Below are 18,612 nucleotides of genomic sequence, written 5' to 3' on the forward strand. Positions count from 1 at the left end.
GTTTATGCTTCCAGTTGATAGCACGTGATTTATAGACAGTCTTCAGCAGGTTCAAGGTTCTGATTGATGACTCAAAATCGACGGGGATATGCTTATCAACTGAAATGAATATAAACAAACACACAGTTGCAATTGTTTATTTTCTGATTACTGGGGCAGTGTCAAACTCGATTCATGACTTCTTGACCATGGCTTATACATTTATTACACAAAATATGATAAAAAAATAACATTTTCGGACTATTGAATAAGGGCAAACGAGGCTGAAATTCACTTCTGGAAATGTCACGAGACGTGCAGTATATGCATGGGCATATTAGATTTTCACCTTTTCACCTCATTTCATCGTTTTCTCGTGTTATTTATGCGGGCGTGCTATTTGTGAAAAAATACTGTATATGCATTTTGAATATTTTTTCCTACTCTGTTGCTTGCCTTGTTTTTCAGTAGTGTCTTTTGGTGAGCTTTATAGGATTTTAAAAGCCTAGCTTCTCTCTCAGTTTCTGTTTCAAACAGTGGATTCCTCTCGACTTACCTGAGGAAAATTTTCCAAGCGTATAGACAAAAGTAACAAGGCAAAGTTTCACCCTTCTGGTATTTAGAATTGCTTAGTATAGTTGAAAGGCTCTCTGTGCCTCCTGGAAAATCAATAAAACAGTAGCATTGGTGGTTGTTTTTCTTGGGTCCACGAGGCTGTGATCATACACCTCACACACTTTCCATTTTGTGCATACCTGGGTCTGTGTCAAGAGCTAGTCTGGCGAAACAGAAAGTGCTCTGGCTGCTGTTTTCAGTTTCACATGACATGACTTCTTTTGAAAGGCTTGCTTTATGTATTAAGAGAATAAGAGTTACAGTACCTCTTTGAAGAAGTTCTGTCTTTTTTAAAGCATCCTGTCATAAAACCACAAAACTTTTACAAAAAAATGGGGATTGATTGTGGGGATTAAGTTCCAAGGGTCTGGGAAGCACGGGAGATGGGAACTTCGCAAATCACAGCAAAATACACTTGTTGACATTTCATTTTCACTTTCTATCACTGTTAGTGTGTGGTTCCAGCCTCAACTGGCTATTCAGTGAAGGAGCCTTTTGTGTGTTCCTGATCAGCCCCTCCCCTAGTCTCCCAAATTAGTGATTCCAAATCTTTATCTCTTGCCTCATCCTAACCCCAACCCCCTTCTTCTCAATAAAAAGAAAATGATTTATCAGTTAGTTATTGAGAGCTTACTAAATGCCAGGCATTTAGCAGAAAGCAAGGTCCCTGTTCACAAGGTAGAAGGATTAGGCATGAGCCAACATGGATTTTCTCATTCTGATCCTCAGAATTAGACATATGTACAAGCTAGCCACAGGGATACTGGCCTCTCAGTGTGGGTCTCTGCCCCAAGAATACTCAGGGTAGGAGAAATAGACCAGAATATGCACTTCCTTTGGACAGCTGGCTCCCACAACTCCTTTCCCAAACCCAGTGATAGGCTACACCGTAGATTTAATGTGTTGGACACTTCTGGGTCTCCACTTCCCATTCTGGTGCCCTTCCTACCTCTTAATCTAGCTACTGCTGAGGCTGTCAGTTCTGCACAGTCTTTAAATAATTCTGTGTGGTTGCAACTTGATAGCACCTCCCCTCATGTCTTGCTTGCAGCTCCAAGGATTACTGAGCTTTGGTGTGGGACTTGCACTCTTGAGATTCATGCAGGTGCCACCTGACTTGACACCTACAGGGCCATCCTTGATAATGGGAATGAAAACCAGTTGATAAATGCTTCCCCCATTTTCCCTCTAGTTGGACAGTTTTCAGATATGTTTTATAAGGTTCCTCTGAAGGTCTGTGGGATTCCTTACCAGTGGCCAGCTTGATAACAGTCTTTGTATTAGCTGACCCTCCTTCTCTGTTCCGCTTCCCTCTCTTTCCTACTTCTACTCCCTGGTTGTTGTTGTTATTGTTGTTAGGAGCCCTCGAGTCTGCTCTGACTCATAGCAACCCCATGAACAATAAAACTAAACACTGCCTGGTCCTGCGCCATCCTCAAAATTGTTGTTATGCTTAAGCCCATTGTTATAGCCACTGTGTCAATCCATCTTGTTGAGGGTCTTCCTCTTTTTCACTGACTTTCTACTTTACCTAGCATAACTTCCTGGTATCACTTCCCAAATAAACAACTTGCATGTAAGACTTTCTTCACAACTCTGATTCAGGGAATCCAACCTAAGACACCAGGGGAGGAAGAGTGAGTCAGAGAGTAAAGAGAGGCCAAGAGTGTTAGGCTAATGGATGTCCTTCTAATGGAAGGAAAAATAAGGAATGGAATACTGTATCAGTATTTCTCCTCTAACAGGGAAAATAACAGGGGCACAATCTAGACCAACCATGTAAAGAGTCCTTCTTTAATCGGCCTAATTCTCAGAGAGCAAGAAAGCTAAGACATTCAATTCTATTGGGCCTCAAAGGAGATGCAAACAAGGTGAAGAAGTGGCTGATCAGCCTGATGCTAAGTATAAGGCTCCCAGGCCCCCAGCTGAAGTTGGCTTACTCTGGAAAACTTAACTTGCTCTGAGCAGAGAAAGGCTGGAAATGTTTAGGATCTGTTTTCAGTTCTGTGTAGTTAGTTGTATTAAACTATTTTCAGGAGAATTTGGTAGGCAGAGTAAGTGTGTAGGGCCATCATTTTCAACCTAGCTTCTCCAGTTCCAGTGCCTTGCAGGATGATTTCATTTTGATTAAGAGAGGATGTATTGCACCCTTTGGATGAGGAGAAAATCACAGGCCATAAGGGACGTTCTCACAACACGAGAACGCGGCAGTTGCCATTATTGTCGGAGGTTGGGTAGTGGTATCGACCCGGGGAGGTGGGGCTATCTGTTGTGTGGGCAAGATTGGACTGTGGGAAGCTGGCCTAGCTTCTGAAAGCTGACTCCGACTACTGCACACCTCACATGTTTTTTGTTTCGAGCCCTCGCACCTCCCCCTAATGTATACTCTTTCTTCCGCACTCCTGAGTCAGACATCAGCCTCTGAACTCACTTTAGGTAGAGGAGGCTTGTTGCTCCTACCAAGCTTTTAAACTGAAACCACAGAATCACTGCTGCTTCAGCTCACTCTTGTGTTCTTTTTCTGGGACAGGATTTACCTGCTGGCAGATTGCTGTAGCGCCACATAAAAACACAAACTCCACGTGGGAAAACCCAGGAGATGGGGATGAACGTGCCTTGGGGCAGGAAGTGTCCGTCACAACTGGAATATTTCCTGTTGAGTGACTTTGTCCCATTCACACCGGCACAGGCAATCCCTGGAATTTTGAATAGGGCACTGCCAAACTGATGTGTCACTGCTACTCTCTTTTGATGCTTGTTTTCTTGAATTGAAGTTCTGCTTGCAAATCTTCCCACATAAGTTAGGCAGGAGGACATTAAGAGCAGGGCACTTCCACAGAAAGCCGTGGCCATCCTGAGTGTGTGGGTTTAAAGTAGTTCTGGGGTGGCCTTTCCAGGGTCATCCTTCTCAGGGCTGTGCTTGCTGCCCAGCAGGTGGAGAGCTGAGTCACCAAGAACACAGTGGAAAGGGAGGGGCAAAAAGCAAAGGGTTTATATTTCCTCTTGAGGGACACTGCTCCAATCTCAGCTGCCCAACTGTCCACTTCACCATCGGGAAGCAAAAAGGTAAAGAGAAATACTTCTGTGCTGGAAGCTTTATTATCTCAGCTGTGCTTGCTGTCAAAGGGGAGCAGATAAAAGCAGTAAAATACAGCCTTTGTATAGGCATGTTTAGCCAAATGAGGGGTCTGCTTACGATGTAATTGAGTGTGGCTTGCTCTGATATCCTGACGAACGTGGCTCGGCTGCTACCCAAAAGGGCAGCAGTTCGAATCTACCATCTGCTCCTTGGAAACCCTATGGGGCAGTTCTACTCTGTCAGAATTGACTTGACGGCAATGAGTATGTCATGAGTAGTATGCATATTAAAATCTTTGATGCAAGCTTACTGGATTTCAAATCTCTGATTTGTTTAGCCAAAAGGAACCCTGTTGATGCTGTTTCATTGTTCACTAATAATCTTTATTCAAAACAGAGCTAGTCACACGTGGTCATGGCATCTGTGCCATGAAGCACCTCTCCGCACCTTAGAAGAACTGACCTTCTTAATAACATTATAATTCTTTTATTTTTCTGGGTCTCAGTTTCCTCTTCTGGCTTTAAAATTAGTCTGTTACATAACATGTGCAGTCTCTTAAGGGCATGTTTGTGTGACAGGGTTAAGATTCTGAAATTCTTAGGAAATGAGCATATGTAAAATTTTAAGTTTGAAGGGCAGAGAGTGAGAGTAAAAGGATAGCTGTGATTTAGGCGAGGAGAGGTAGGCACAAGGAGCCTTGGTAAGGTTAAGTCATGACAGCGGATTCTTGGGAAATGGGCAAGAATCTACCCAGACTGTGTTCCAGTTTGTAAGGACCTGGCGTCTTAGCTATTCTTGGACATGTATTTCCCCATGAAGGACAGACACAGACCTCTGTCCTCTTGCAGTTTTTAACATTAATACCTCCTGCTAAGACATATTCCCCTCCTTCTCACACTTCCTTTTCTTCTGGCAATCCCCCTTCTTAGCCTAGAAGGGCTACAATCTTGGACATTTTTCTTCTCCCTTTCTTCCACGACAACTTCCAGATGAAGTATTTCTCATTTTTGGAAGATATTTTTCTCACCCTAAAAGTAGACATAGAGTCTACTCAAGGGAAGTTTCTGCAATTATTTCCACTTTGGGGGTTCAATTTGAAGTTCTTCTACTTCTAGGACACTTCCAGCTTTCCCTCACCCCCTGGGTGGGGACTCCTCTGGGATATGGATCTTTGACAGCATTCTGTGTCCCTTGGGACTTCTGTCTTCCTTGAGCTCCTCTTCCCAGAGGAACTACTTTAACAAAAAATTGTAAAATATTTAGAATTTTGATTTCTCTAATATGTATTAATTGCTGGGTAATTGTGCAAGACGCTGATAATTTCAAAAGTAAATTTTCTCTGCCCACAATGAATGTTCAATCTAGTGAGGAAGACCAACATATTCAATGAACCAAAATCTGTGCATTCATCCACACGACCCTATATACATGTAAACGCGGTTACCCAGATACAGAGGGAATTGTCAATAAAGATTATTGCATCAGATCAGTTGAATGTAAGATTAACACGGACATTCTGTTGTGAAAGAACTATGCTAACAGTTAGAATGGCAGAATTTTGGATAATCAGTGGAGAAAGGATAGACCGCCAGTGCTACCTGAATGATAGTTAAAACTCTGTCTTGCAAATAAGCATGCTAAATACCAAAGTTCATGAATTAATTCAAATTACACATGCCTGATAATTTTGGGGAAAAGTATGAACTTAAAGTTTTCCTACTTGATGTCATGAACTAAATGCTTGAAGAGCTGTCAGAGCTACCTGTGAAGTGAGGCAAATAATAGTATATTTATTAACCGTTAACTATCAGATTAGCCCTATTAATGCTTTATATATTGGACAAAACTGCTTTTTTTTTCCCATTAAGATACTATCCTTATAAAACAGGGATGATAATAAGCATAGTGTAATAAAATAAAATCATTTTACCTCAAATAAAAAACAAAATCCTTGCTTTCATGGGGGTTGCATTCTGATGGGGAGGAGGATCAGACAATACATATCTGTATAGTATGTCAAGTGATATTATGATGATATATACTATGACAGAAAATAAACTTGAGTAATGGGATGGAGGGTGCCTGAAGGGACAGGAGCTGATATTTCAAGTAGAAAGGTCAGGGAAAGCCTTATTGATGAGATGTATGGACAGAGATAATCAACTGCTAGAGTGAGCCTTTTGACTATCTTTGGGAAGAACGTCCCAGAAGAAGGTATAGCAAGTGCAAAGACTCTGAGGTGGAATGTGCTTGGCATGTTGAAGGAACACAAGGAATTGATGTGGCTAAAACAGAATGAGCTGGAGAGAGAGTGCTAGGAGAATGAGATCTGAGAGGTAGCAGGACCAGACCATGGAGGGCCTGGTTGATCCAAGTAAGGACCTTGGCTTCTACCCTGAGAGAGACAGAAGCCACTGGAGTTTTTGAGCAGATGAGTACATAACCTACTGATATTTAAAAAAAAATCACTCTGGCTTCTCTGTGGATATATAATGGAGGAGAGTAAAGATAGAGGTAAGAAGAGGAGTTAGGAAACTTTTAATAATCCAGGAGAAGAATGATGATAGCTCTGACCAGGGTGGTAAATGGAGGGATGAGAAAGGGAAGGATTGTGAATATTTTTGAGACAGAGAAAACAGGATTTTTTGATAGATTGAATGTGATGTGAATGAGAGAGTATCTAAGGATGATCCCAGGGTTTTTAGCCTGAACAAATGGAAAAATAGAATTACCACTTATGGAGATGAGGAAGGCTGTCAGCCTGGAGAGAGGGATTAGGAAAGCAAGAGTTTGTTTTTGGACATGTTAAGTTTGAGATACGTATTAGACATTCAGGTGGAGTTGTTGAGCAGGTAATTGGATACATGAGTCTGGGATTCAGGAACTGATAGCATATCAGTGACATTTAAAGCATAGATTTGGATGAGATCCCTTGGGTATGAGTGTCAATAGAGAAGAGGCCCAAAGTCTGAATCCTAATGTATTGTGATGTATAACCAAAACCAGATGCCATCAAGTCAGTTCTGACTCATGGTGATCCGTGTGTGTCAGAGTGGAACTATCCTCCACAGGGTTTTCAATGACTGATTTTTTGGAAGTAAATCACCAAGCCTTTCTTCCGAGTCACGTCTGGGTGCACTGGAGCCTCTAACCTTTCAGTTAGCAGCTGAGTATGCTAACCATCTGCACCACCCAAGGACTCCATTATGATGTACAGGGGTTAGGGATGTGAGAAAGATCCTGCAGAAGAGACTCAGAAGGAAGGAGGGACCAATGAGGTAAAAGATGAACCAAGAGAGAACAGGGACCTAGGATTTAGAGGAAAAAAGTGTTCCATGGCAACGGAGATGATTGAAGAATGAAAGCTCCCTGAAGGCAGAGACCAAGCTTGATCATTTTTGTATCTACAGCACCCTACAGTTAGCAGTGCTCAATAAATACACTCTTCCTTCCTGACATGCCATTGCCCTAAAGTAAGACATATTCCAACATCTGTTCTTCCCAGGATTTTCTCTTCTATTTCTACACTTTCACTGACATTATGACTGGGGCCCAGGGTTGAGGGCTTCGGTCATCTTGTTATGGTAGCACTTTTTCATTTTGTTAGCTGCCATCGAATAGGCACCCTACTCATGGTGACCCCACGCACAACAGAAGGAAACATTGCCTGGTCTTGCGCCATCGCTATGGCTGGTTGCAGATATGGTTGTCACTGGCTTATTTTTAGAAGTAGATCGCCAAGTCTTTCTTCCCAGTCTGTCTTAATCTGGAAGCTCTACTGAAACCTGTTCAGCAGCACAGTAATACACAGGCCACCAGTGACAGACAGGTCTTGGCTGCTCATAAAGTGCGTTGACCAGGAATCAAACCTAGGTGTCCTGCACGGCAGGTGAGAACTCTACCACTGAACAACCAGTGTCCTCATGGCAGGACCTACTTGCTGGTATTGCCTTACTTTCATGAGGTCCCACAAAGGAGATGAAAACGTGCAGATAATTTTGCACAAATTTGCTTTATCGATGATCAACTTGTTTGTGCAAGAATGACAGATATGGAGCTGTTTTCTGTGAGGCTGTGAAGGTGAGTAGTCTAGTGGAAAAATATCTGGTCTGGCTAAGCTGATGTATTTCAACACTTTTTCTACACAAATTCCTGGATGAGGAGTGTCTTAAAGCATGGAAATTAAGAGCACAAAGATCCAATACCTTCTGCTCTATTGCGCCAGAACAATTATGGATCATTTTTAAATGTACACAAATAATAGTGAGAGAGCTGTGAACAGTTGGTTGAAAGGAATAATAAATCTTCTATTCATTAGATTCTAAAGCTACTGTGAATTCTCCCCTCTGGCATTCACTCATTTCTCAGAAATTCTGACAAGGTATGTGATTTTCTATGAAGCTGTGTGCTCAGACACTTAAAATTATGAAATGTAATAACTGAACTGGAGATATTATTTGTATCATCAAGTGATATTCTAAGACTGTTTTTCCTTCTGTTCGCAGGCAGTGCTCAGCATACACCATGGGTTCCCTCAGCACAGCGAACGTTGAATTTTGCCTTGACGTGTTCAAAGAGCTGAACAGTAACAACATAGGAGATAACATTTTCTTTTCCCCTCTGAGTCTGCTTTATGCCCTGAGTATGATCCTCCTTGGTGCCAGAAGAAACAGTGCAGAGCAAATGGAAAAGGTATGGAACACAACAAAGATTTCCCCAAACGAAAAAACCCATTGCCATCGAGTTGATTTTGTCTCATAGTGACCCTATAGGACAGAGTAGAACTTCCCCATAAGGTTTCCAAGGCTGTAATCTTTATGGGAGCGGACTGACACATCTTTCTTCCCACAAAGCGACCACAGACCTTTTGGTCTGCAGCCCAGAGCTGAGCCACTGCGCCACCAGGGCTCCAAAGATTTCTCCATAGTCTAGAAATCTTTCATTTGCCCACTATGGGTCAGTGAAATCACTCGCATCTTTATACCAAGGAAATGATCATCTTGTGAAAGATAAAATACATTTGGGCAAATCATATTTCTTAAAAATGGATAATGGTTTAAGTAACGCAATTACATAGTCTCTTACTTGCTATCAGTAGCACCACAAATAAATCTCTGCAGTTTACTTTTGGAATTCTTCCTCTCGTGATTTAAATGTGTTAGAGAACACATGTGTGGCTCTAGTCTTGCCCTCTGCAGTTAAATTTATAATAAAACCTAATGACTTACATTTATAGGACACTTTAAAAGTTATCAAGTTCTTTATTTTGTAAATATTCATTGTTACATTTGAACTTTATAACAACTCTGCGTAGGGGGTAGGGATTGTAACCCTATTATATGAATGAGAAAACTGAGACTCACAGAGGAAGGTTTTCAGGTTACATAGACTGATATCCTGTGATTTTTCCATTGTATATTTTTTTATTGCTGTAGAAAGTCAAGAAAAATGTCACTAAACAAATCTTAGGATACTTACAAATCTTATCATTTTTATCATTTATTTCTTTATTCCATATCTCAATGCACTTTCATGATTTTCTTGTACTTAAAATAGATATTGTGCTGGGAAAACATGTAATGTCTTACACGGCCCCAGGTGGGCACTGTCCTAGGTAATGACCTGAGAACAAGCGGAGAGAGACAGAAGAGTCTAGTGGATAAGAGCCCAGTCCCTGGAGCCTGACAGACAACTGCCTGGAACAAGTCGTTCAATCTTTCTTGACCTCAAGTTTTCTAACTATAAAATGAGGGTAATAGCATCTACTCATAAAGTGGTTGGGAGGGTTAAATAATATAAGACACGTAAAGACGTAGTTCAGGACTTGGAACATAACATTATAAAATGTTAGCTATTATCATTGGTCTTTATCTGAAATGGACTTTATAGACTGGACATTGCTTTTGATTTCAATTGATCCCTCTTTCTTTTTCTAGGTGCTTCACTTTAATCATGTTGTAGAATCACTAAAACCAGGGTTTAAGGACTCATCTAAGGTATGATTATGTCACTGCTGAGCTGTCGAACGGCCTTTAACATAAGAGCACCAAGAAATAATAGCTCAGGGTTGAGTGGAGTCTCCTGGTTGGCCCATAAGGGAGCTAGCAATGTCTCCTTTTGTCTCCTCCTTTGATCTTCCTGATAATCACTACAGCCTACAGAGTTTAATATAATGATAATAATAACAATAATAAAGTCCTCCAGATTTTATTACCTTTTTTATTGTCACCCTTTCTCAAACGTTTCTGTTCTTTTATTGACTATGCCCATGTTGAGTCTGCTGTCGTCATCTATGTAGTGTCAGATTTTTTTCAGTACAGTGAAGGGACTGAAACAAGACTCTGATGCTTTTCCATGTAATTATACACCTGGAAAACAAGGCCTGATGTGCCCAACCCACAGGTTCTGGGACTACGGTCTTTACTTTCCAGTAGGAAGATTCCTTTTGACATAAAAATTATGTAGAACTCCCACATGAAAATAGCTATATGTTTGATTGTGATTGATTGAAAAAAATATACTAATGCACATAGATTCACAGAACACTTCACAAAACTCAATTTATTCTTTGGAGATTAAGGCCTAGTTTGGGAACTATTGCTTTAGGAAATACAAACATACCCCTACAATGTCCATGAATTCTCAGCCATTTTTCCAATTCGTCAAAGCTGAATGCATAGTAGAATTTTGACCACTGAGGGACAGATGGGTGTGTAAGGTCAGTTCAATGCAGTTCTGCAGAGTTTCATTAAACTGAAATATTGAAAAAATTGTGAACAAGAAGAGAAATGATGCTATAGGCACAAAGGCACAAGAAAACTTGGATTATCACCCTGAATACCCCATCAGGATGCCCTTATTTATGTCAACTTCTGTGTTTGAGTTATGCTAGCTATTACTGGTAGGGTCAACAAGTGCGTGTGTCTTTTACAATAGTTTATGATTCTATACACGGTTTGCAACCTGAAGTCACAGTGGTGAGAGTGTTGTGCTAGAGAAAGCCTACAGAAGAAAAATGCTTTGAAACTATTCAACTCCTTGTTTATTAGTACCTGCTACCCTTTTATCCAGAGGCAAACACCTTGCTCTGTAGATGTTGTTTTCACCTTACTAATAAATCTCCAATGGCAAGAAATCAAGCAATTTAATGCACCATTCTTTGTTTACTGATGCTTCAGTGCAGCCAAGCTGGAAGGATTCATTCAGAGTTGGGAGCCTTACTGTCTCAAATCAAGCAGCCAGACTCTAACTATACCCTCAGCATTGCCAACAGACTCTACGGGACAAAGTTGATGGCGTTCCATCAGGTAAGCCCATCTGGAATGGTGGCCAGCAGCTTTCTTGGCACCCTCTGATTTTCACATCATAAAATCAGTGAAGAGTGGGAAGAGTCACACAGCATTCATCTTTAAGAGAATGACTTGAGCTGACTCAGAGTTTCAATGGGATGGTTTTACCAACTCCCATGTAAAGTTGTGAAATGTTACATAAAAGTTTACTTCTGAGAAATCCCCAGAGTTGTCCAAGAACCAGGGTGGGAGATAAACCACAAAACAAAGTAGATAAGAATTATCCCTTATGGACCAGAGGAAAAGCAAAATACATTTCTCATCTCTTCTTCTAAGGTCTTTAATGGCAGAGTATCAAGGAGTAGGGGACTGGGAGCCAAGAGACCTGAGTTGCATTCCCAATTAGACATATGACTTTGGGAAAATCATTCCCCTTTCTGTAGAATGTGAGGAGTAGATTAGTTCTTTCTGGCTCTAAAATTCTAACACTATGTATGCCATTTCCCAACAGTACTGTAACATCATTTTATTGAGTGCCTACTATGTGCCATTCACTCTACTTAGTATTTTATAGTCATTATCTCATATAATCCTTACGTAGTCCTAAGATACCAGTACACCCATTGCCGTCAAGTTGATTCTGACTCATAGTGACCCTACAGGACACATTAGAACTACCCCATAGGGTTTCCAAGGAGTGGCTGGTGGATTCGAACTGCTGACCTTTTGGTTAGCAGCCATAGCTCTTAACCACTGAGCCACCAGGGATCCATACAGGTACACAATTGCCATTAATTCTACAGATAGGGAAACAGATTCTGAAAAGTCAACTTGACGAAAGTCTCAGAGGTAATTAAATGGCCAAAGATGGATTTGATCCTAGCCAAATCCAAGTTCCTGTTTTTGTGTGTGTGTGTGTGTATGAGAACTTAATGATGACTCTATTAAATCCCACAGCCCAGTGGTAAGAGTTCCACTTAGCCAGTCTGTCTGTTTGTGCTCTCCATATTGTAGGCTAACCAATGAGGGATTTTGAAAAATGTATTCCTTTCCTTTTTAATCTTAAAAAGAAATTTTATTTATTCTGTTGCCGTTGTTGAGAATATACACAGCAATATATACGCTGATTAAACAGTTTCAGCAACACTGATTACATTCTTCGAGTTGTGCCAGCTTCCTGTCTTTAATTGTTACATCATCCTGCTGTAATTGAGGTGAGATTGGACTCAGCTTGGGACAAGAAGCTCCCTGACTCATCCTGAGGCCCAGTTTTTGCTCTGAGTGAAGCTTTGTTTTTATTCTACACTGGATTTAGGCATAAAAGGATCCAGTTGGGCAAATGGCAAACCAAACAATAGGCAGCCATTGTCATACCTGCCATAGTTCTAAGTTTCAGATCATTCTGCTTAGTTCTTGGTGGGGCACTGGGTCTTGCTGGGCCATAGAGGCATGTCCCCAAGGTCTGACAAATGGAATCATGGGCAATTCCACTGGGTCCATGGGGATTTAGTTGCTGCCTTGGCAGTGAGGCAGTGGATAGGTCATGGTTGTAGGAATCAAGGGCCATGGATGGTAACCAACGGTAGCTCCAGAATACCACATGGCAGGGGTTTAGGGGTAAAAGAGAAGGCTAGGTTCTTCACACTGAAGCTATATTTATGCACATTTTCACCTGGATAATACGTAAGAGATGAATAAAAGTAGAGACATTCTTTAAGATGCTTTTATGCATACTTCCAGGAGCCTTGGAGGTGCACTGGTTAAGTGCTCGGCTGCTAACAGATAAGTCAGCAGTTCAAACCTACCAATGAGACAGTCTGCTTCCATAAAGATTACAGCCTTGGAAACCCTATGGGGCGGTTCTACTCTGCCTTATAGGGTTGCTATGAGCTGGAATTGATGCAATAGCAACAATTTTGTTTTGTTTTGGTTATCTTTGTATTGTGTTATTGTCCTTTCTTTTACAGCAATATTTAACCTGTTCTGAGAAACTGTATCAAGCCCAGCTAAAAACTGTTGATTTTGAACACTCTCCGGAAGAAACAAGGAAAACCATTAATGCTTGGGTTGAAAGTAAAACCAATGGTAAGGATAAGTCACACACTCACAAAGGTGTCTCCAAACTTTATCTGTGCGATGTAGGTTAACTCCTTGAGTAAATGCTAACAGGAAATTGAGTGAAGTTCAGAACCTGACATAAGCAGATAAACAATTAAGGAAATGGAGGCATATTTTAGTTGGAATAATATTTAATCTATAGAATAATTTGATGAGCAAAGACATCCTTACAGTATTTATCTTTATAAAAGTCATTCCATGACTATGAAGTTCACCTCCATTTCTTTAGGTCCTCCTTAATTTCTTTCAATAACATTTTGTATTTCTCTATGTTGGAGGCTTGCATATGTTTTGATAAATTGTTTAAGGTGTTTGCTGAATTTTCGCTGGCATCTATTATTTCAAATTTTACTTGTTGGTATATAAATATATAATTTACTTTTGTATGTTAACATTGCTGAATTCACTCAATAATTCTAGTTTAGCTTTAGATAATTTTAGATTTCTGTACACACATTCATCTTCCTTCTTAGTCTTTTTTGCTTTTTTTCCCCTCTTGTGTTATTGACTAGGACCTTCAGCTGGATAGAAGTGATGATACTGGGATCTTTGTGTTGTGTCTTGTTTCCGAACTTAGGGAGAAGGCTTTTAATAATTCATCATTAAGTATAAAGTTTGCCTCAGGTTTTTTTTTTAATGAATGTTCTTTTTCAGATTAAGGAATTTTCTTTCTATTTCTAGTTTGCCAAAAATTTTACCACAAATCACTACTATTTTTTAAAACTGCATCCAATGGCCTGAAGGAGTAGTCCCTTTAGGTCTCTTGACCTAAAGATTTCTCCTCTGTCTTTTCTTTTCTTTCCTTGCGTAAAATATTTGTTGAAAATAACAAGTATTTGTCCTGCCATCTTCTGATTAGAGATAACTACATGTTCTGTATTCTTTGAAATAAATTTAATTTGACAAGGACAAGCTGTACAGCCAGAAGAGGGACCTCTTCAGGCATTTCAAATTTACAATAAGCCTTAAAGAAGCAATGGACTTTCTGGAGCCATGGAGGGTGGATGAACTCCTGAAGCTATTGCCCTGAGATAATCTTTAAATCTTAAACCCAAACTATCCCCTGAAGTCTTCTTAAAACTGAACAATAGTTTAGGTTAACTAGTAAAGACTGTCTGCCTTGATCATTGTGCTCTTTAAGAACTATCTATATGGGATCAAAATGACAAAGCAATTGAAAGATTAGATAGCAACCTTAGGGAGCAGTGAGTTTATGTTAATGGTGGAGGAACAACCCAGAAAAGGAAGGCGAGAATGGTTGCACAACTTGAATGTAATCATTGTCACTGAATTGTACATGTAGAAACTGTTGAACTGGTGTATGTTTTGCTGTGTATATTCTCAACAACAATGACAACAAAGCAATGGCTCCAAATGTCTTGTGACTATTCAACTCTCTATCATCAGTAAACTGAAATACAAAGAATTATCTTCTTCTTCTTCTTTTTTTTAATACAAGGAAAAGTCACAAACCTCTTTGGAAAGGGCACAATTGACCCTTCTTCTGTAATGGTATTGGTGAATGTCATATATTTCAAAGGACAATGGCAAAATAAATTTCAAGAAGGAGAAACGAGTAAAACTCCTTTTCAGCTAGGTGAGGTAAGGATTTCATTCTTTGATTGATGACAAATTTTGGAGAATGCAATAATTATTTAAGGACAACTTAGAAAGTTTTAGTGAAAGTGCTAGTCTGGGTTTCAGAAACCAAAAATCCAAACCCATTGTCACTTAGTTAATTTTGACTCATGTGACCCCATGTATTACAGAGTAGAATGGCTCCATAGGGTTTCCTTGGCCGTAATCCGTCCCCTCCCTGCTGTAATCTTTACAGAAGCAGATTGCCATGCCTTTCTTCCACAGCACTGCTGGGTGAGTTTGAACTGCTAACCTTTAGGTTAGTAGTCAAGCAGAAACTGCACCACTAGCTCCACTAACTGTGTTTTCTATGAATTTTCGTTTTCCCCCCGTGAAGGGACAGTAGCTTTTCTCACAGGGCACCTAACTGGAGCCTTTGGGCATTGGGGCTCACTGGCAGGGGAGATAACCTGTTCTTTTCTTACTGTTCAACTATCTATGCATTCTTTCTGTATATTCTGCCATTAATTTCTCTAGCCGCACAACATAACTGTCTGAATTATTTTTCTTTTAGAGAGTCTCTAACTGCATTAAAAAAGGAAATGATCCTATGATGTCATTTTCCCACATAAATCATTTTAGCTAGAAATCCTGGCTTTGTCTTTGGGAAGCCCAAGTCATCTATGGAGCCCTGATGGCTCAGTGGTTAAGAGCTACGGTGAGCTATGGCTGCTAACCAAAAGGTCAGCAGTTTGAATCCACCAGTTGCTCCATGGAAACCCTATGGGCAGCTCTACTCTGTCCTATAGGGTCACTCTGAGTCGGAATTGACTCGATGGTAATGGATTTAAGTCATCTATATGAATTAGAACTCTTCAGGTTTGAACCATGACTTATTTTAAAATAAGAAAAATGTGATAACCTTTGCAAGAAGAAAGTAATGAAGGATGTACTCGGTAGTTTGTATTTTACCCATGCCTTTAGAGTGTTAATGCAGATATTCATATTATGTTATACATAGGTGCACGTACACACATCTATGCTGTACCATCTAATTAACACTTTTGGTCTTTAACAGGGTAAAAGTGTAACTGTGGACATGATGTATCAAACTGGCATATTTAAACTGGCCTTCATAAAGAAGCCACGGATACAGGTGCTTGAGCTGCCCTTTGTCAACAACAGACTCAGCATGATTATTCTGCTTCCAGTAGGCAAGGCTAAGCTAGAACAGGTAAAGTGACGAAACCACTAACAGGTAGCTAAAGCGACATGCACTGTCTCTCCAGTGCCCTTAGCGTAGTCCGTCTCTGATTCATCCACGTCTGGGCTTAGCAGTGTTGTCCGAGGGACTGTGGGGGGTGGGGGGGAAATGGGGAGGCGAATACCTAGTCCCTGCCATTGAAGATAATGTGTTTAGGGAGAACAAGCTATTCCTCTGTGAAGAAAAAGACACAAGAAAGCAAAAGTGCCGTCCTGTGCGAATTTATGAAAACACCCATGTGCAGAAAGTCTGAAGGTACAAACACACCCACATATTGGTCGTCTGACTCTTGGAGACATCTTTCTATAGTGAAGCAACTCTAGAGCTGGTTGGGCTCCAGGTCCACAGAAATCTGACAAGCCGTCTTAATTTCAGGGGCAGAATATCTGATCCAGTTGTAACATGCTTTTGTGGGCTACCCACCCTTTTTAGCATCCTGGTTTTGTGGGAAAATGAGCTTCATAGCACTTGAGAAGAGGTGTGGTGGGGGCAGGAGTCTGGGTCTAGTGTCCTGTCCCTGGCTGTAGCTGTTTTATTATAAAACAGAGATGAGGAGTAGACAGTAGAAAAGAGGAGGTGTGCCTAAATGCAAACTTTCTCTTTCAGCTAGGTAAGTTTTGAGCACATTTTAAAGGTAAAAAGAAAGGGATGGAATGAAACTATTCTCGTTGAGCATTATCAAAATGATCAGCATCCAATGTAGAGACCCGTGGTTTGTCTCGTCTGGGCTCATTTATATTTTGTCCCCTAGATCGAAAAAGAGCTGAACCTGAAGACATTTCAAGAGTGGACCAGTTCTTCCAATATGATGGAAAAAGAAGTTGAAGTGTATATTCCCCGATTCAAACTTGAAATCAAGTATGAGTTAAATTCTCTGTTGAAATCACTAGGGATGACAGATATCTTTGACCAGACCAAAGCTGATCTTTCTAGAATGTCACCAGCTAAGAACCTGTATTTATCAAAGGTCATCCACAAGTCGTATGTGGATGTCAACGAGGAGGGTACTGAGGCTGCAGCGGCCACTGGGAACATCGTGGTAGTAAAAAATGTCCCCATGCGAGCTCAGTTCATGGCCAATCGCCCCTTCCTGTTCTTCATAAAGCACACTCGTACCAACATGATTCTCTTTTTCGGCAAGCTCGCCTCTCCATAAGCAAATGGGGTTGGGCAAGGCTCAGAGTCACAGAGGAGGTACAGGGGCAAACATGGCCAAACAACCAGTTCACTCTCATTTGAACTTCACATACCTCTGTACCTCAGTTTGCTCTTCTCAAAAATGGGTCTAGGATCTCCTCCAACTTATTCTATAAATTGGTGAACTCTAAGATTATGGTGGAAACCCTGGTGGTGTAGTGGTTAAGTGCTACGGCTGCTAACCAAAAGGTCAGCAGTTCAAATCCACCAGGTGCTCCTTGGAAACTCCATGGGGCAGTTCTACTCTGTCATATAGGGTCACTGTGAGTCGGAATCGACTCGAGGGCAATGGGTTTTTTTTTTTTTTGGAAGATTATGGTAACCATGGAAAAAAGTACATTTACTCAAAAGGCTTTTGTGGCTTTCTTATATTGGGGCCTCATTTGAGGACTCTCTCAGTGACATGATCAAGGCAATCAAAAGAAAGTTTAAAAGATGAGATATTCTTGACTCTTATATGTCAGTGAGATCTTGAATAAGCAAACCAGTCTGCCTTCAGAAAACCAGTCTGAAAGTTTCAACTTTGGATGGATTAAAAAAAAAAAAAATCGTTTTGTTTTTATGTGTAAATGTAATACTTGGATTTTAGTTCAAAATTCTGTATTGACTATCATGAACGTATGAAATGCCTTAATCTCTTTGAAGTCTTTTAATGCACATATTAAAGGAGAATTTGAATAAAGATAAGCCTAATTTAGTGACTTTGTCTCACGTACTTTGGACATGGTATTAGGAGGGACCAGTCCCTGGAGATGGACATCATGCTTGGTAAGGTAGAGGGTCAGCAAAAAAGAGCAAGACCCTCAATGAGATGGACTGACACAGTAGCTGTAACAATGGGCTCAAACATAGCGACGGTTGTGAGGATGACACAGGATAGAACAGTGTTTCATTCTGTTGTACATAGGGTCGCTATGAATCGGAACCTAACAACAATTGAGCATTTTAGCAGAATTTTTGGCCACATCTTTGTCAGGCCCTAAATTGAATAATAGCTTTTTTTCTGTTTTATAACGCAGTGAGTAAAAGTTAAGAACAGCAAAAGACAGAAATCTGTGAGAAGATTTTTAAAGAAAGTCCCCTTATTTTCTACTTCCGATAACATGAAGCATAATCAGGTAACTGTGGCCTTAATACATCTGCTGCCTGTTCAGTGTCCTGATGCTTTCTTCCTGAACTCTCAAAGGTCTGAGCCAAGCACAGCAGCTCCACAGTTCTCCCTCCCCAGAACCTCATCCCGGAAGAGACAGTCCAAGGCCCACCCATTGCTTCTCTCCTGAAGGGATAGGCCGCCCTCTTTTATGATTGACAGGATGACAGCCAATGACAGCCTTACCTTTCGCATGGGCATCCTGTAGGAAGAGGCCTACTATATTCTTTAATAAAGATATCATAAAGTAGCAAACAAAACAAACAAACGCCAAACCCGTTGCCATCAAGTCTGACTCATAGCGACCCTACAGAACACAGTCGAACTGCCCCGTAGAGTTTCC

The 18,612-nt window shown here is 40.7% G+C and overlaps 1 protein-coding gene across 3 annotated transcripts in view; it reads left to right on the forward strand.

Annotated features, from left to right (window-relative positions):
* The window catches only part of SERPINB11 (serpin family B member 11), a 39,048-nt gene extending 21,232 nt beyond the window's left edge, over positions 1-17,816 (forward strand). For all 3 annotated transcript variants that reach the window (XM_023734014.1, XM_004379286.2, XM_023734015.1), the window contains 7 exons: positions 8,179-8,365; positions 9,610-9,669; positions 10,852-10,980; positions 12,930-13,047; positions 14,540-14,682; positions 15,737-15,892; positions 16,674-17,816. In XM_023734014.1, the coding sequence (XP_023589782.1) occupies positions 8,198-8,365; positions 9,610-9,669; positions 10,852-10,980; positions 12,930-13,047; positions 14,540-14,682; positions 15,737-15,892; positions 16,674-17,078 (1,179 nt within the window). In that variant the 5' untranslated portion in view covers positions 8,179-8,197 and the 3' untranslated portion in view covers positions 17,079-17,816. The remainder of the gene's footprint in view (positions 1-8,178; positions 8,366-9,609; positions 9,670-10,851; positions 10,981-12,929; positions 13,048-14,539; positions 14,683-15,736; positions 15,893-16,673) is intronic.
* The last annotated feature ends 796 nt before the right edge of the window (positions 17,817-18,612 follow it).

The sequence above is a fragment of the Trichechus manatus genome, unplaced genomic scaffold (assembly GCF_000243295.1).
Source record: "Trichechus manatus latirostris isolate Lorelei unplaced genomic scaffold, TriManLat1.0 scaffold00063, whole genome shotgun sequence".
Taxonomy (NCBI): domain Eukaryota; kingdom Metazoa; phylum Chordata; class Mammalia; order Sirenia; family Trichechidae; genus Trichechus; species Trichechus manatus.